Raw genomic sequence first — 18,594 nt, forward strand, 5'->3', positions numbered from 1 at the left:
TTCCAGCAACATCGCAGAACTCCTGTTTGTGATGGAGGAGCTGCGCAAACTGCTGCACATGCACAAAAAGGTGATCCAGCGCTACTTCCTCCTGTACCTGTCTCGTTTTGATGCCGTCGTCCTCAATGAAACCATTCAGGTAAGGAGAGGCCATTGTTGGATTCTGGAGTTTTAATCCGACGTTCTTTCTGAAGTCAGGAAAGAGGCACAAAACTTGTTGCTACACGATCGTTTTATTAAGAGTTAATAAAACAAAGGAAAGTTATAGAGGTCTTCTAATCTAAGAATTGAACAGTCAGATCCAACATTGTTTTAAAGGGAAGAAAATATCTGGGAGAGCAGTGTGGCGAATAATCACAGTTCCAAAAACAATGCTCAAAACATGCTGGAGGAACTCAGCAGGTCAGGCAGCATCTACGGAGAGGCATAAACGGTCGATGTTTCGGGCTGCAACCCTTCATTGGGACTGGAAAGGAAGGGGGAAGAAGCCAGAATAAGAAGGGGGGAGAGTAGGATTACAAACTGGCCTGTGGTAGGTGAGGGGGAAGGTGGGATGGTGGGTAGAAGAAGAGGGAATGAAGTAAGAAGCTGGGAAGTGAGAGGTAGCAAAGGTAAAGGGCTGAAGAGGAAAGAGTCTAGTAGGAGAGGAGAGTAGACCATGATGGACCGGGCTGTTCCAGTACTTTTTGTAGGCTTTTCTGTTCAAGCACATTGGTGTTTCCATACCAGGATGTGATGCAACTCGTCAGCACACTCTTCACTGTGCATCTATAGAAGTTTGTCAAAGTTTTAGATGACATGCCGAATCTTCGCAAACTTCTAAGTAGAGGTGCTGCTGCACTTTCTTCGTAATGGCACTTACGTACTGGACCCAGGACAGATCCTCTGAAATGATAAACAGGGGAATTTAAAGTTGTTGACCCTCTCCACCTCTGACCCTCTGATCCCCAGGCTCCATTTTCCTGTTCCTGTAGTCAATAATCTAACATTGAGTGAGAGGTTTTTGTTGTGGCACCACTCAGCCAAGTTTCCAGTCTCCCTCCTGTATACTGATTCGTCACCACCTTTGATTCGGCCACTGACAGTGGTGTCATCAGTGAATATGGCATTGGAGCTGTGCTTAGCCACACAGTCATAAGTGTAAATTGAGTAGAGCAGGAATATGAGGGGATCGTAGTATTGAATGCTGAGCTGTAGTCAATGAAGAGCATCCTAATGAATGCATCTTCACTGTCCAGATGATCTAGTGTTGAGTGAAGTGCTAATAAGATGGCATCTGCTGTGGACCTGTTGCTCCAGGAGGCAAATTGGAGCAGATCCAAGTCACTCCTCAGGCAGGAGTTGATATGTTTCAACAACTTCACCACAGTGCTACTGGATGATAGTCACTGAGGCAGATTACCACGTTCTTCTTGGACACTGGTATGGCTAACCCTGTTTGAAGTAGGTGGGTGCATCAAGCTGCCAAAGTGAGAGGTTAAAGATATCAGAGAACACTCCAGCCAGATTAGCACGGATCTTCGGTACTCGGCCAGGTACTCTGACTGGGCCAGATGCTTTCCGTGGGTTCACCCTCCTGAAAGATGCCCTCACATTGGCCTCAGAGACTGAAATCGCAGGATCATCGGGGGCTGTGGGAGTTTATGAAGGTGATGGTCAAAGCAAGCATAAAAGTCATCGAGCTCATCTGGAGGTAGAACCTTGCTGTCACCTATGCCGCTTGGTTTCACTTAGTAGGAGGTGACAGCAATCAAGCCCTGCCACAGCTGTCGAGCATCCTTCAGTGATTCCAGTTGGTCAAAATTGCCATTTTGCATGTGAGGTCGTATCTGGACCTCTTGTATTTTACTTGGTCACTAGTATTGAACACCTCAGCAGACTGCATCTCTCTTAGCTCATCCAGGGCTTCTGGTTGGGGAAAACTCTGACTGTCTGTTCCGGACACAGTGAGGCTGGCAGAATGGGCAAACAGGAGGCAGATGGAATTTAATACAGAGTGGTGAGAAGTGAAACACTTTGGCAGAAAGAACAAGGAGAGACACCATGGGCCCAGTAGCACAGTGCTGAAGGGTGTGGGAACAGAGAGACCCGGGTGTACATGAACGTCAGTGTTTGGAAGTGGCCAGGCGTGTTGGGAGAGTGGTCGGTGAAGTGTTTGTGATCCTGGGATTCGGACAGAGAACAGACGCAGGGAGGTGATGTGGAACCTGGACAAACACTGACTCGCACACAACTGGAGGACTGCGTCCATTTCTGGTCACCACACTTTAGGAAGGATGTGAGGATGCCAGAGAGGGGCAGAAATGATCTCCTGCAATGGTTCTGGATTCTTTATCCAGAGAACGGTGATGATCTGGGACTCAGTGTCTGTAGGGAGTGGAAAAGGGGTCAGCTAAGGCCTCAAAGGAGAATTGGATTGGCACTAGAGGGAATTATCTGTAGGGGGTGGGAAAGGAGCAGGGGAAATAAGATGGGTGGAAGAGTCTACAGGGAGCAGGCACATAGCTTTAGAACACAGCATAGACCAGTACAACACAGGAACAGGCCCTTTGGCCTACAGTGTTGTGCCAAACCAACTAAATTAGTAATCAAATGGCCAACGAAACTAATCTCTTCTGCCTATACAATGTCCATATCCTTCCATTTCCCTCACATTCATGTGTCTATCTAATGTTTCTGCCTCGACCACCACCCCAGGCAGTGCATTTAGACAGGTACTGATCCATGGTCTAAGTTCATCACCCTTACCCATAATACTCCTCGCATTAACATACATGCATTGAACTATCCAGTACTTTGCTCCTGTCTGTTTTTACTGGCCCTAACATCTACCTTCCTCTTCATCCTTCCACTTTCTAACCCAGTGCTCTGGCTCCCATCCCCCTGCCAAACTAGTTTAAAACCTCCCAAGTAGCACTAGTGAACCTCCTGGCCAGGATATTGGTCCCCCCACGCCAGTTAGGTGCAACCTGTCCCATGTGTACAGGTCACCACTGCCACAGAAGACGTCTTGACGTTTCAATGATCCAAGAACCTGAAACCCTGCCCACCGCACCACTTCCTCAGCTACTCATTCATCTGTACTATCATCCTATTCCTACCCTGTCTAGCCTGTAACAGTGGGAGTAATCCAGAGATTACTACCTTGGAGGTCCTGCTTTTCAGCCTCTTTCCTAACTCCCTATTCTCACTGTGCAGGACCTCTTCCCCCTTTCTAACAATGTGCACCATGACCCTTGGGCATTTATCATCTTCCTTGAGAATATTCTGCAGCCATTTCCAGACATCCTGGACCTTAGCACCAAAAGGCAACACACCATCCTGTCTGTCCCCCTAACTATCGAGTCTCCTATCACTGTTGCTGTGCCTAACATTCCCCTTCCCTGCTGAGCCGCAGAGGCGGACACAGTGCCACTGGCCTGGCTGCTGCCACTGTGCCCTGATAGGTCGACTCCTCCAGCAGTATCCAAAGGGGTTTACCTGTTGCCGAGGGGAAAGGTAACAGGGGAGCCCTGCACTGACTGCTTACTCCCCGTACTTCTCCTGGTGGTCACCCATCTACTCTCTGAAGCCTGCACTCTGGGTGTGACCACATCAGTAAAAGTCTCATCTATGAAGTTTTCAGCCTCCTGGATGGTCCCAGTTCCTTGATCTCATCAGTCAGGAGCTGAAGTTGGATGGACTTCCTGAAGATATAGTCATCAGTGAGACCATTAGGTACCCTGAAATCCCACAACTTTCAGGAGGAGCATTCCACTGCATACACTTGTTATACCTTTGGCTCTAACTTCTTAAGCTTAAAGTCTACAGTCAATTAAATGAATCCAAAAATGATTCCGCACCCTTAGCCTTGGTATGTTCTCACCGAAGCCTGTTGAGCCAAAGCCTCCCCCACTCTAACCCTGGCCACTTCAACAATGACCGCACCCACAAATGGCCTTCTCTGGTGCTATACAAATTCTGTGATTCTACAAATTCATTGGATGTCTAAGTTTTTGCTTCCTTTTTCTTTTAGAATCTCTCAGTCTGTCCTGAGGAAGAATCTGTGATAATGTCTTCATTTGTGAACAACTTGACATCTCTGAATATCAAACAAGGTAATGATAGAAACTGGTGAAAAAAAACAGATCTCCTCGCCATGTGATGCTTTGATTCTGTCTAATCCAGGGGTGTCAAACTCATTTTAGGTCACAGGCCGGATTGAGCAAAATGCAGCTTCATGCGGGCCGGATCAGTCGGACGCGTGCGAACGCAGCTTTCGTTGCCTCCATTTTTTCAGCCTGCTCTCATGTGTCTCAGTCTCTGCTATAACTACAAAGTGTTTCACTTTACAAATTCCGTTTCTTATGAAGAAGACTGCCGAGCAAGACTGCCGAATAAACACTAAAAACCCTGAAAACCTGGTACCTGAATAAACTCAGCATTAGCCATATCATACGCCATAGGCGCTTCGATTACTGGGGCCAGCTTTAATAGTAATTAGATATTATCTCGCGGGCCAAAGATAATTCCACTGCGGGCCGGATTTGGCCCGTGGGCCTTGAGTTTGACATATATGGTCTAATCTAATCTGAGCCGTGTGATTCTATCTAATCTGAAGCACATGGAGGAATGATTTTGCAGGGAACATTACTGTCCAGTTTATGGAGTAATCTCCCATTCAAAGACACTGCTCCATATCAAACACTGACCCATTGCAGAGAAGCAAAGACAAAGAGACCATAGATGATTGAATCTGGAACAAGAGCTTCCACTCTGCTCCCAAATCCAACTGGACCATCTCTGACGCTTTTCTTTCCTCTCTACATCTCTCCACCTCCATTCAGGACACTGACTTACATTGATATCTTTTAGAAACCCACTGACTCCCACAGTTACTTCAACAACACCACCCATTTTACTCAGTTTCTCTGTCTCGACTTCCGAGAGGTCCTCCTTCTTCCAGGCATGTGGCTTCCCTTCTGCTGTGGTTGACAGAGCGTCCTCAGGCTTTTCCTCCCATCCCTCAGTGCTCTCCCCACACCTCCACCCAGGTAGGACAGCGGTGGAGTTCCCTTCACCATACCAGCCTTCCAAGTGAGGCAAAGGTTTACATATCTCTCCTTCAACCTGGTCTACTGAACTGGTGCTCTCGATGTAGCCTCCTCGATATCCGTGAGACTCAGTGCAGACCAGGAGAGCACCTGCCTTCTGATCTCCCGGTGAATGCCACTTCAATTCTCCTTCCCATTCCCACGCTCACCTCTGCTTCCTCCATTGCCAGAAATGAGCACAACTCCTCGTCTTCCACTGGTCAGTTGACAACCGAATGGTGTGAACACTCTCCTTTCGTCAGTCCACTGAGCTTTCTTCTCCCCTTGTTAACAGTTCCCAACTCCTCCTCAGCCTCTTTCCACCCCTCATCCCACATTGTTCCCTCTAATTTGTACTGACCAGTGTGCGCAAAAATCTTGTGCTGTGCACTTTTTTGCCCAGTGAGAACAAGATATGCGCACTGAATACTTTCTTCAATAAAAACAGCATAAAAAAGCCAGGTCTAAAATCTGCAGACAAATCATCGTAAACTCCATGTTGTCAACACAGTCCGCATCAGAATTCGGAAAAGGAAATGAGATCGTGTACTATCATGAAATATACTTAACGTGCCGACGAGGTAGAGGGCGACAACCTTTTGTGCGCCAGTAGCAAAAGCTGTGTGTGCGCACACTTTAGAGGGAACATTGCCCACCCCTTACCAGCCTTGCTCTCACCCCTTTCATCCTACAATCTCTCCTCTTCCCGCTCAGTCCTGCAAGAGGGCCCTGGCATGAAATGATGACGTGCACCCTTTCCTCTGCACGTGCTGCCTGGCCCACTGAGTTCTTCCCAGTGTTCTGCTGGTTGTATTGACCCATTTTATCTCTGCTCTATCTCCAACATATCAAGTATTGACTCTTGTCCATTGAGGCTTGCACTTTGTGGCGCAGCTGCTTGTACGTACATGAACTGAAACTCATTCTGCAACATCGAGGGGTTAACAGTGGCACATTTTTATTTTCTTCACAGTTGATTCTGACGAGCAATTTAACTTCCAAGGTCTGAGACTGGATTGGTTTCGACTCCAGGTAATTAGATTTTTTTTATTTGACAAACAAACAGCAGTAACCTTTGAAAACTTAATAGGCGTGGTCACGTATTGTTATGTATAAAGGTAGATCGGTTTAATATCATGTCATTGTATAATATCATTGACGCAGGGATTTTTGTCTATGTAATAATGCAACTTCATGATAGAAGGAGGTATTGAAGCCCCAAGACATTGTTTCATCTGGGGTGAATGTGAGTCACCCAATGATGAGGCGAAGAGTGGGTGTGATGGATCACAGGGTTGTAATGGGTGTGTGTAGGAAGAGGCTGAAGGTCCGTGAGCCGGTCCTCATTGGAGAGGGGCAGTAACTAAATTCCTTGCTGTTGGCATTTTGGAGGGTCCATCCTGGGACCAGCAAGTAACTGCCATCAATGTTCCTTGACAACTGGGGTGTTCCACTCTGGCCAGTCTTGTCCTCCACTCTTACAGGAACATGCAGACCCTGAGCTCTCCTTGTCACATTTTTAAAAGCCTCTCACTTGCCAGATATCCCTTTACCTGCTAAAAGCCTTTTTCAATCAAGCTCTGCAACTTCTGGTCTAATGCCTTCGAAATCAGCCTATTCTCAATTTAGGATTTTAACCTGTGCACCATTCTGTCATTTTCCATAACTGATTTAAAACTAAAAGGAAACTAAACTGGTCCCAGAATGCTCTCCCACTGACACCTCTGTCACTTGTCCAGCTTCATTTCCCAATAGCAGGTTCAGTGTTGGTCTTCTTGGGTTGGTTCCTGAACCTGATGGTGGTGGGGGGGGGAAGCTGTTGTTGAACCTTGAGCTGTGGGTCTATTGACTATTGGGGAGGGGAAATCCTGTCAAAATAACCTTCACTTTGGTCAGCTGAAGGCCCTGTTTCTGTGCTGTCTAAATCTATGACTCTAGGGCTCCATCCCTGGCAATGGCCTGGATGAATCTCCTCTGCACCTTCTCCAGTGCAGTCACATCCTTCCTACAGTGTGACAACCAGCACTACACACAATACTCCAGCTGTGTTTTATAAAGTTGTACCATAACCTCCCTGCTCTTATATTCTATGCCACAATGAAGTCAGTGATCCCATACACCTCTTTCATCGCCTCAACAACCTGTGTTGCCACCATGAGGGAGCCTTGGACTTGCACACCCAGGTTGCTCTGTTGCTCAGGACTCCCTGGGGCCCTGCCATTCACGATGTGTGCCCTACCTTTATTTGACTTCCCAAAATAGATCACCCTACACTTTGAGCATTAAATTCCATCTGCCATTGCTCTGCCCAACTTACCAGCTGACCAATAACGTTTTGCAATATAAGAGCTCCATCCTCACTGCCAATGTCACTGTTTCTCAAGAAATCTGCGGCCTAATAATCATGCTTCCTACATCCGACCTCTTTGTCTCCACTTCCTGAAGAGAGTGAAGCGACCGAAGCTACCCCACTATCCCCATTCTAACCAATTTTTACAGGAACACCATTGTGTGTCCTGACTAGCTGCATCACTGTTTGGTATGGGAATTGAAACACATCTGACCACAAGTCCCTACAAAGTATTACGAGGACTGCTGAGGGGAACATCGGGGTCTCTCTTCTACCCATTGGAGATATTTACCAGGTGTGTTGCAGCCACAGGGCCCTTAGCAATGTCAATGAGCATTCCCATCCATCTAATATTCTTATGTGTACGGGTGAATGACAATGAACTCGAACTTGAACAAATGGTTAAAGAGAAAGGGGTAATACGAGTAGGCAGGATAGGAGGGGAAGTGTACACTGGCTGGGGCATTGCAAACCAAGCCAGGAGCTGTGTAAAACCCTGTCAGCCTGTGTTTGCTTTTCCCTGTCCCTGGTTTGCCACCTTGTCCTTGATGTCCAAATAAATACCTGACTATTATCCTTCAGCTTTGTCCACTTTGTGCCTCCAAATTTCAATTTACACACTCCCTCCCCCCACACTCGGTTCACCCTTCGCACTCCCTACAATTCCCCCACACACCTACAAACCTCCACACTCCCAACACTCTCTGCCCCACAAACTTGACGCGCTCCCTATCACGTTCCCAATATTCCCCACGCATCCCTGCACACTTGCTACACTCTCCACACCACAATCTCAAAACTCTCTGCATACACTCCCTACATTCACCCATCAACTCTCCACACTCCCCCAAGCTCCCAACACTCTCCCTCAGTGCTCCAATATCATCTCCTCTTTAATGACAGTGCACTCTCAAAGATCCACATCACCCCTCCCTTCCCCTCAGAGTATACAGATAAGAAATATTTACTTACGTTCTCCCCCATACATGCTCACTGCACAAACAGATTGCCCCTCTGGTCCCTAATAAGCCCCTCTCTTTCCCTGGTTACCCTCTTGTTCCTAATACACTTCAAGGTACATTTATTATCAAAGTATAATGCAGTACACAACTCTGAGATTCATCTTCTCCAGACAGCCACAAAACAAAGAAAATCATGGCAACCGTTAAAAGAAAAACATCAACCCCCTCATGCGCAAAAAAAAAAGAAATCGCGCAAATGGCAACAAGAACATTAACACCCCTGCTTCCCAGGCGCAAAAAACACATCTTGCAGATGGCGACAAGAGCATTAAACCCCAAACCCCACCCCGCGCAAAAAAGCAAACAAATTGCGCAAACAGCAACAAGAACATCAAACCCCAACACCCCGCGCAAAACAAAAAACCGCATCGCACAAACAGCAACAAGAAAGAACAGGCAAAAACACATGAGAGAGTCCAGGAGAACCACAGTCCAGTCCATAAATCGCAGATCCAGATCTTCGGTATCATCCTCTGACAGCACCGAGGGGGAGAGAGACCACCCACCCACTCTCTGGACGCAAGGGCCTTCCCTCAGGAGCAGGAAATGAGAGATCCATCGCACACAAGCACCCACCTCCGGCAGCAACAAGCAAGAGGCCAACAGACGCCACTGAACCCTTGCTGGATTTCTGCACTTGAATAACACCTTATGATTTTCCTGAATCTTTTCCATCAACATTAATTCATGGCCTCTCTTGATCTTCCTCAAGAATTTTAAAGTACCCTCTCGATATACCTGTATTCTATGGTCCTGAAGAGCCTCCACCATTTTCAAGAGACACGGGAGACTGCATATGCTGGAATGTCGAGTAACACTCAACCTGCTGGAGGAGCTCAGTAGGTTGGCCGTTGTTCCTCCATTTTCAGTTCTCCACTCTTCCATGTGTTTCTGATCTTCTTCTATGATCATGATCAAACCCTCAATATCCCAGAAATCCATGGTTCCCTGGACGCGCTGTTCCACATCTTTCACCCTCTGGGGAACACATTTCTCCTGAACTCTCACCATTTCACTTTTGAATGGCTCCCACGCATGGGATGCAGATTTACCTCTGAGTAGCTGGTCCCAGTCTACGTTTCCCAGGTGCTGATTAATGATATTGAGATGGTCTTCCTCCAGCTTATCCTCAATGTCCAGTCCATCTTTATCCTTTTCCCAGACTACTCTGAACCTGACTGAGTTATGGTCACTGTACTCAAAGTGCTCTCCCACTGACCCCACAACCACTTGCCCATATTTGCTCCCCAAGGTAAGATCCAGTACTGTCCCTCCTCTTATTGGACTATCTACCTAATGGCACCAAAAGCTCTCTGGATGGACTTCAACAATTCCATCCTTTTACACTTGGGCATTTTTTGTGGGAGCATTGAGACCCCACCACTATAACCATATTCCTCTTATAGTTCTCTGTGATTTGTCTATGGATCTCCACCTCTATCTCCCACTGACTGTTGGGTGGCCTGGAGTGTAATCCCAACAAAGTGATCCCACTTTTTTATTGACACAAGAGATTCTGCAGATGCTGGAAATCTTGATTAACACCTGCAAAATGCTGGAGAAACTCAACAAGTCCTACTGAGGGAATAAACAGTTGACGTTTCAGGCCAAGACCCTTCTCCAAGACTTCCTCCAGCAATTTGTGTGTGTTATTTAATTTCTCTGCCATTTCCTCATTCACCAGTGCAGTTTCTCCTGCCTCAGACTGTGAGAGACCATATTAAACCTTTCTCCCTAAATATTTAACTGACAGAAATGGACAGGCAACACTGGGCCGAGACTCATCATTAGGACTGGCTCTCAGGTTTATTTTCCCTCCATAGATGCTGCCTGGCCTGCTGCGTTCCTCCAGCATTTTGTGTGTGTTGTCCTTTTTAATTACTATGTTCTGTTTGTTCTGATTTGAGACATTCTCCCTCGTTACTGTATCACGTCAATTGATGGTTCTATTTCAGGCTTATACAAGTATTGCGAAAACACCTTTGGTTCTGCGAGAAAACCTGAGCCTCGCATCCCTGATGAACACAATTGCTTTCCACACTCGGATGCTGGACGATTTGGACGGCTTGCTGCAGGAGACTGCAGACATCATTCCATTCTGGTGTGTGTCAAAATCACAGCTCAGCTTCAGTTTTCTCACATTTGTTGGTCCCTAGCAGGAGAGCAGGCAGTGACATTATTCTTCCTTTTATCTTGAAAGATAAAAGCATCACAGTTGTATCATGGTCTGGTATGGAAACACAAATGCTCAGGAATGGAAAAGTCTTCAGGAAGTAGTGGACACAGCCCAATCTACCATGGGCAAACCCCTCCCCAGCACTGAGCACAATTACAAGGAGTGCTGCCACAAGAAAGCAGCATCCATCACCAAGGACCCCCACCATCCAGGGCATGCTCCCTTCTCGCTGCTGCCATCGGGAAGGAGGTACAGGATCCTTAGATCCCACACCACCAGGTTCAGGAACAGTTATCCCTCAACTATCAGGCTCCTGAACCAGAGTGGATATCTTCATTCACCTCAACACTGAACTGATTCCACAACTTATGGACTCATTTTCAAAGACTCTGCAACTCATGTTCTCAGTATCATTTATTTATTTGTTTGTTTAGCACAGTTTTTCTTCTTTTGCACATTGGTTGTTAGTTGGTTTTATGGTATATGGTGACAGATACATACTGTACTTTGAACTTCAAGAGCCAGGAACAGGGAATATCCCTCCAGCCCTTGAGACTGCAGCACCATCCCCCTGACCACGACTGACTTCCACCCCAAATCCGTTGCTCTAGCTCTTCCCACGTCCTCCGATTTCCTTCTCAGCCAGAAGTCCATCCATCTCTGTTGTGAATGAACCCAGTGACAGTGACTGCACCAGACTCCGGGGCTCAGAATTCCCCAGGCTCCCCAGCCTCGGTAGAGGTTTGTCTCCATCTCAGTCCAAGGACTAAACATCTCATGTTCTCAGTATTATTTATTTATTTATTATATCTGCACAGTTTGTCTCCTCTTGGACATTGGTTATTTATCAGTCTTTGTGTGTAGTTTGTCATTGATTCTATTGTATATCTTTGTCTTACTGTGAATGCCTGCATGAAAATGAATCTCAGGGTAGTATATGGACTTTGATAATATATTTACTTTGAATTTTCATGCTTGACACCTTATTCGGAGTGTGCAACCCCTGGTCCTAGACTCCTCAGTTCCCATTGTGTGATGAGTTCCCCACAGTGTGTGGCAGTAGCTGGCTCTGTGGTGGAGACAGGGAATTACAGAGTACAAAGTTCAGACTTCGTTTCCCTGTTCTGCAGAGAAAGGAATGGGTTGAGACCTGCGTGCTTTGATGCAGGTTACAAGGCTTGAGGTAGATGTGATTCCACAAAGAAAAAATTGGAAACTCTCACTCCATAGAGCTGATGATTTCCAGGTAGTGTTTGATAACAGAGTGAGAGCAAAATAGAGAAGAACGTGTCCTTGACCCTCTGGACAGTCTGCAGAAAGTGTGACCAAGAGCATCGTGTGGTTACAAAGCAAGTCTAAGAGGTTCCTCTGGAATCTGCAGCCGTGATCACAGTTCCACGTTCACTGAATAGTGAATTATACTCTGCTTCCACCCCTACCCAAACCCTGCCACTTTGTACCCCATTCCACTTCCAAAGCTGCTCTTTAGAAACATTTTTATGCTCGGCCTCTTTCTCCTTTCCACAAAAGTGCACATTCACACATGGGATCACTTCAAGCTGTAGGGGCCAAACTACTTGTTTGATTAACAGTGTCTCTTTTCTGTGGCAGCTTCTACCCAACTTTGTTTGAAAAGATGTTTTCACAAAGTGCAGAGGATCCCACACAGCTGCAATACTTGATTGCTTTTCCGATGGTTTGCGCCCACTTCTCCAGCTGTCTCCATGACATGTGCCCTGAAGAGGTAAGTCACCGAGTATCGTCTGGACGTGGCTTTTCTGAGGTGAAATGGCAAGAATTGGGAGCGTAAATTGGGATTGGATGTACTTGGGGAAATGCACAATGGAAATGTGGACATTGTTTAGGGAGCACTTCCATGGGGTTCTGGATGGGTTTGTTCCATTGAGGCAGGGAGAGGATAGCCGGGTAAAGGAACCATAGATATGGAACATCTAATCAAGAGGAATAAAGACTCATAAAGTTATAGTCAGAGAGCACTATAGCATAGAAATGGGCCCTTCTGCCCATCTAGTCCATGCTGAACTGTTATTATACCTAGTCCCATAGACGGCACGTGGTCCATAGCCCTCCCTGGAAACAGCAGGTCACCCATTTCCGTTCCTTGCCATGATGTGAGATGTGTGAGCAATCACGTCAAAGGTCCCTCAGGTTCAGCCCACTCATCATCCACTCAGAGATGAGCAGTGCACCACTGTTAGCCTGCAGGTATCACCTTCATTCACATCACACAGGGCTGCAGTACAAGTTACTTAACTGGGGTCGGAAGAGTCATGAAAATACAGTATCATTGGAAATTTGTTTATTATTGTCACATGTACCAAGACACTCAAAAACAGTTACTTCCCTGAAGCCGTCAGGCTGATCAGCACCTCCACCCATTAACCCACCCCCACTACCACAGAACACATCAGCAAGCATCACTTCATGTGCATACAATCAGTCTATGCACAAAACAGTTACTTGTACATTGTGTTTGAGAGGAATACTCTTATATTGATATTTATTGTAGTTTTTTTTTGTTTCTTTATTGGCTTCTTTATGCTTATTGTGTTTTTTATGCTGCATCAGATCCAGCGTAACAATCATTCTGTTCTCCTCTACACTCATGCACTGAAGAATAAATAAAAACAATCTTGAATCACCAATCCAGTGGAAAGTAAAACTCAAAATAAGAAAGGTGCATTCACTCTGATGGGGTTATATAACAAAGACTCACCACCCCCCAGTAGCCACAGGGACATTGAAGAACAGATATGCAGGTAAATTAAGGAAAGGTATAAAAACAGGACTGTTGTCATGGTGCCTTCCATTTCCCCAATATAGACTAAGACCTCTTTATAATGCAAGAGGTTTAGACAAGGCAGAATTTGTTAAGTGCATCCAGGAGAGTATTGAGAGGAATTGTTGAGGAAGTCGAGAGGCTACAGAAGGACTTAGATTAGGAGAATGGCAAAGTGGCAGATGGACTTTATTGTAGGGAAGTGTATGGCCATGCACTTTGGTGGAAAGAAAAAGGAATAGGCTATTTTCTAAATAGGGAGAAAATTCAGAAATCAGAGGTGTGAAGGGACATGGGAGTCCTTGTGCAGGATTCCCTAAAGGTTTACTTGCAGGTTGAGTCGGTGCTGAGGAAGGCAAATGCAATGTTAGTATTCATTTCAAGAGGACTCGAATATAAAAGCAAGGATGTCATGCTGAGGCTTCATAAAGCACTGGTCAGACCATACCTGGAGTGATGATGGCATCCGTTAGTCTCGCGAGACCATGGATCTGCGTCAGGAAAGCCTTGCGAGTGTCCTCTCCAGGGCACAGGCCTGGGCAGGGTTGTAGGGAAGACTGTCAGTTGCCCATGCTGCAAGTCTCTCCTCTCCATGCCACCGATGTTGTCCAAGGGAAAGGCAAGGGCCTATACAGCCTGGCACCAGGGTCATCGCAGGAGTTGCCAGAACGAGGTTGAAGGCAACGTCGGACTGCCTCAGGGCCTCCAGCTCCGGATTTGTCCTCAGGGTTTACTCCCGAACCCTTTCCCATGAGTGGGTATGGCCGCAAGGCAGCGGAGGTTTGAAATCAGAGTTTTCCCTCTCTTAGATGGACTGCCTTCCCAGGCTGATAAGCTCCATCTACCCAAAGCACTGGTTTTAAGGCGCCAGGACCTGCCTTCGCTCCTGCTCATGTCAGTAGAAACAGTTCTGTCGGGCTTAGAGGCTAAGCCACACGAGAAGGCCAGGAGTTGGACTTGGTTGTCAGAAGCTATTTGAGGCGCACACCGTGAAGAGCACTTTTAGGTAGTGGGAGCTTGTCCCCACCACCACTCCTTGGCTTGACAACCTTGGAACCATACCTAGAGTATGGTGAGCTGTTTTGGACCCCTTAACTAAGAAAAGATGTACTAACATTGGAGAGGATCCAGAAGAGGTTCATGAGAATGATTCAGGGAATGAAAGGGTGAGGAGCATTTGATGGTTCTGGCCTGTACTTGCTGGAGTTCAGAAGAATGAGAGAGGACCTCATTGAAACCTATCGAATATTGAAAGGCCGAGATAGAGTGGACACAGCGAAGATGTTTACTATAGTGGTTGAGACTAGGACCAGAGGGCACGGCCTCAAAATAGAGGGTCGTCCATTTAGAACAGAGATGAGGAGGAATTTTTTTAGCCAGAAGGTGGTGAATCTGTGGAATTCATTGCCACAGGCAACTATGGAGTCTAAGCCATTGGGTGTATTTAAAGCAGAAGGGTCTTGGCCCAAACTTTTTTCCATTGATGCTGCCTGACCTGCTGAGTTCCTCCAGCATCTTGTGTGTGATGCTCTGGGTTTTCAGCATCTGCAGATTTTCTCTTGTTTGTGAAGAAGGGTGGGGAGTGGATTCCAGACCTTATGGCCTCAATGGAGGAGGGATTTGGAGTTCTAAGAATGAGAGGGCTGGAGGAGGTTACAGGGGGAGGGGAGGAAGTTACAGGGGTAAGGAGTGGAGGAGGTTACAGAGGGGAGGGATGGGAGGCCAATACGTGAGAGGGAGGTGGAGGAGATTACAGAGAGGAGGGAGGGGAGGCAGTTATGGGGGAGGGAGGTGGAGGAGGTTAAAGAGGAGAGGCAGTTACGGGAGAGGGAGGTGGAGGAGGTTAGCTGTCATTTCTGAACATAGAACAAACAACAGTGCGGAAGAGGAACGGGTGTTGCAGCCCAGCATGTCTGTGCTGACCTAATTCAATGAATCCCTTCTGTCCCCCTCCATTCCCTGCACGTTCATGTGTCTGTCTAAAACTCTCTTAAATGCCTCTGTCGAATCTGATTGAGGCCCCCATTGCTCTCTGTGTGAATAACTTAACCGCACATCTCCTTTAAACTTCCTCCTCTTCGATGGGTGCACCTTGTGACGTCCAGAATCAGGATTATTTTCCATGGAGGTACTGGTACAGGTTTCTCACAACCTGTGTGGAGAAGTGGGTAACTGCAGAGAGGTGGACACCATTCCCTACCCTAGTGGGTAGTCAGGAGTCGGGAGTGGGGAGAGGGGAGGGGCAGTGATGGGGAGTTTAGAAGGTTGAAGGACAGGGCAACTGTGTGGGCTAGTGAGTTATGTGTACTGAAGGGAAAGGACACAAAGACAAGGGAGTCGGCTTCCCGTGGAGGCGAGAGCAGGGAAATGGAGCAAAGGGGATGGTGAAGCCCCTCCAGCTGAATCTACACAACACTGTAACGGGGTACATTGTGAACTGGTGCCACAGGTGGTAATAAATGGGGTTAACCCAATAGACATTACAGAGACGTGGCTCGAAGTGACCAAGGCTGGGGATGGAATGGCGGAGCAGACTTACTCCCCAAGTTTTCAGATAGCTTGAATGTGGAGGATGTGGGTGAGGTTCTAAATGAGTACTCTGTATCAGTATTTACCAAGGAGAAGGACATAGAGATAGGGAGATCGGTGTGGAGCATGCTAGTGTGCTAGCATTTTCAGATAAAGAAGGAGGTAGTTTTGGGTCTCTTGGCAAACATTAATGTGGATAAGTCCCCAGGGCCTGATGGGATATACCCATATACCCCCTCAGGTTATTGAGAGGGGAAAATGAGGAGATTTCTGGGACCTTGACCAACGTCTTTGTGTCTTCTCGGGCCACAGGTTAGGTCCCAGAGGATTGTCTGTTAGCTAGTATTGTTCTTGTCTTGTCTTGTCCATACTGCACCATCTACCACCACTGGGCTATAAACGTGCAGGAGTGGTGTGTGGTTAAGTGCCTTGCTCAAGGACACACACACTGCCTCAGCTGAGGCTCGAACTAACAACCTGCAGATCACCAGCCCAAAGCCTTAGCCACTTGGCCACCAGCCAACAATTTGATTGAGAAAGAAAATGGGGACATTCCTCAAAAGTATTGACCAGGTAGTTTTGTATCAATGCTAGGAAATCTAATGGAGGGGATTGTTAGGGATAGGATTTATGAACATTTAGAAAACCATGGCCTAATTTCAAATTCTTTTTTCACATACACCGAGGGATGGGTGCAGAGAATGGGGGATATGAAAATTGTGTAGGCAAAAGGGATTAGTTCAGTCAGGCATTTAATTACCAGTTTAATTAGTTCCGTCACAACATCGTGGGTCAAAGGGCCTGTTGCCATGCTGCACTGCGCCATGTCCACGACACTCAGAGATTAAGACTGAAAATAGGATTGCCTGAACTGGACTGACACCATCTGACGGCTGTTGTTGGCTGAGGCCTGCCTTTGTGTGATAACTGATGGAAGTGTTGTATATTTCTGCGCAGTATGTTGTCCTCCAAAACCGAAGTGTAAAGCTATGTGCCAATTTTCTGGATGAAATCACCAAACAAGCCAGCATTTGTATTATTGAGCTCTGCCTGGAGCAACGCAACCTCAGCGAGAAGGTGAGTAACATTGTGAATGGAGCGTCTCCTGCTCAGGAACTGGAACTCTACTGTTGTACTGACATACAGCTTCTTGGGCTTTTGTCTCCACAGCTCTTGCCCAAGTACACAGCGCAGACCATCAGCAAAGCTGTCAACAAGAAGCGAAAGAAGCCTGCCAGCAAGAAGGCTGAGCCCAATCGTGAGAAGCCGGGCATCGAAAGCCAGCGTAAGGACAGACTCATCGTCACCAAGTAGGTGAAGTGGATGGAGCACGGAGGACGCGTGACTGATGCAATCCATTTACATATACTCAGTGGCCATCTGTACACTTGCTCGTAAATGCAAATATCTAATCAGCCAATCATGTGGCAGCAACTCAAAGCATGCAGACATGGTCAAGAGGTTCAGTTGTTGTTCAAACTGAACATCAGAATGGGGAAGAAATGTGATTTAAGTGACTTTAACTGTGGAATGATGGTTGGTGACAGGTTGGTAGTTTGAGTATCTCAGAAACTGCTGATCTGGGATTTTCACAACACTCCAGAGCTTACAGAGAATAGTGAGAAAAACAAAAAAAAAATCCGGTGAGCGGTAGTTCTGTGGGTGAAAACGCCTTGTAACTGAGAGAGGTCAGAGGAGAATAGCCAGACTGGTTCAAGCTGACAGGAGGGTAACAGTAACTCAAACAACCATGAGTTACAAAATGGTGTGCAGAAGAGAATCTCTGAACACACAACATATTGAACCTGGAAGTGGATGGGCTACAGCAGCAGAAGACCACAGACAAACAGAAATACACTTAGTGGCCACTTTATTAGACACAGGAGGTCCCTACTAAAGTGTCCACTGAGTGTAGATCAGCAATGACTCACGGTGAAACCATGGCACAAGTTGATTTGGGCACAGGGCCACACGTGAAGCATGAGGCCACCACCTGGGAGTTACCGGATACATTTCCCGGTTGCAAAAGGTGGAGATGCATCAAATGACAGGCACAAATTCCCAGTTTAGTCTGCGGTATCATCATCTAAGCATTTTGGTGTCAGAGGGATCTTGAGGTCTTAGCTGACAAGCTGAATCTACGCAAACTTCTGAGAAAGTAGTGGCACTGTGTGCTTTCTTTGTAATGGCATTGAAATGCTGGTCCCAAGACAGATCCTCTGATACGGTAATACAAAGGGAATTTAAAGCTTTTGACCCTCTCCACCTCTGATCTCCTAATGAAGACTAGGTCATGGAAGGAGGTGGAGGCTTTGGAGAGGGTGCAGAAGAGGTTCACCAGGATCTTGTCTGGATTAGAAGGTACAAGATACAAGGAAAAGCTGGACAAGCTTGGGTTGCTTTCTTTGGAGTGTTGGAGGCTGAGGAAAGATCTGATTGGTTATAAAATTATGAGAGGCCTAGGTAGGCTAGATTGTCAGAACTGTCTTTGGAGGTCATGCATTTAAGGTGAGGGGGGTGAATTCTAAATAGAGATGTGGGACAATTCTTTCCCAGTGTGATAGATGCTTCGAACAGGGGTGGCGGTGGAAGCAGACATGATAGTGAAGTTTAATATACTTTAGATAAACACGTGGATGTGCAGG

At 46.7% G+C, this 18,594-nt stretch overlaps 1 protein-coding gene across 1 annotated transcript in view; it reads left to right on the forward strand.

Annotated features, from left to right (window-relative positions):
- LOC140741231 (nck-associated protein 1-like) overlaps nucleotides 1-18,594 on the forward strand; it is an 89,671-nt gene that overhangs the window by 39,584 nt on the left and 31,493 nt on the right. Inside the window, exons 13-19 of the mRNA XM_073071194.1 lie at nucleotides 7-139; nucleotides 4,016-4,097; nucleotides 6,046-6,104; nucleotides 10,400-10,545; nucleotides 12,232-12,364; nucleotides 16,907-17,026; nucleotides 17,120-17,259. Of these exons, the coding sequence (XP_072927295.1) occupies nucleotides 7-139; nucleotides 4,016-4,097; nucleotides 6,046-6,104; nucleotides 10,400-10,545; nucleotides 12,232-12,364; nucleotides 16,907-17,026; nucleotides 17,120-17,259 (813 nt within the window). The remainder of the gene's footprint in view (nucleotides 1-6; nucleotides 140-4,015; nucleotides 4,098-6,045; nucleotides 6,105-10,399; nucleotides 10,546-12,231; nucleotides 12,365-16,906; nucleotides 17,027-17,119; nucleotides 17,260-18,594) is intronic.

This window comes from Hemitrygon akajei, chromosome 18 (assembly GCF_048418815.1).
Source record: "Hemitrygon akajei chromosome 18, sHemAka1.3, whole genome shotgun sequence".
Taxonomy (NCBI): Eukaryota; Metazoa; Chordata; class Chondrichthyes; order Myliobatiformes; family Dasyatidae; genus Hemitrygon; species Hemitrygon akajei.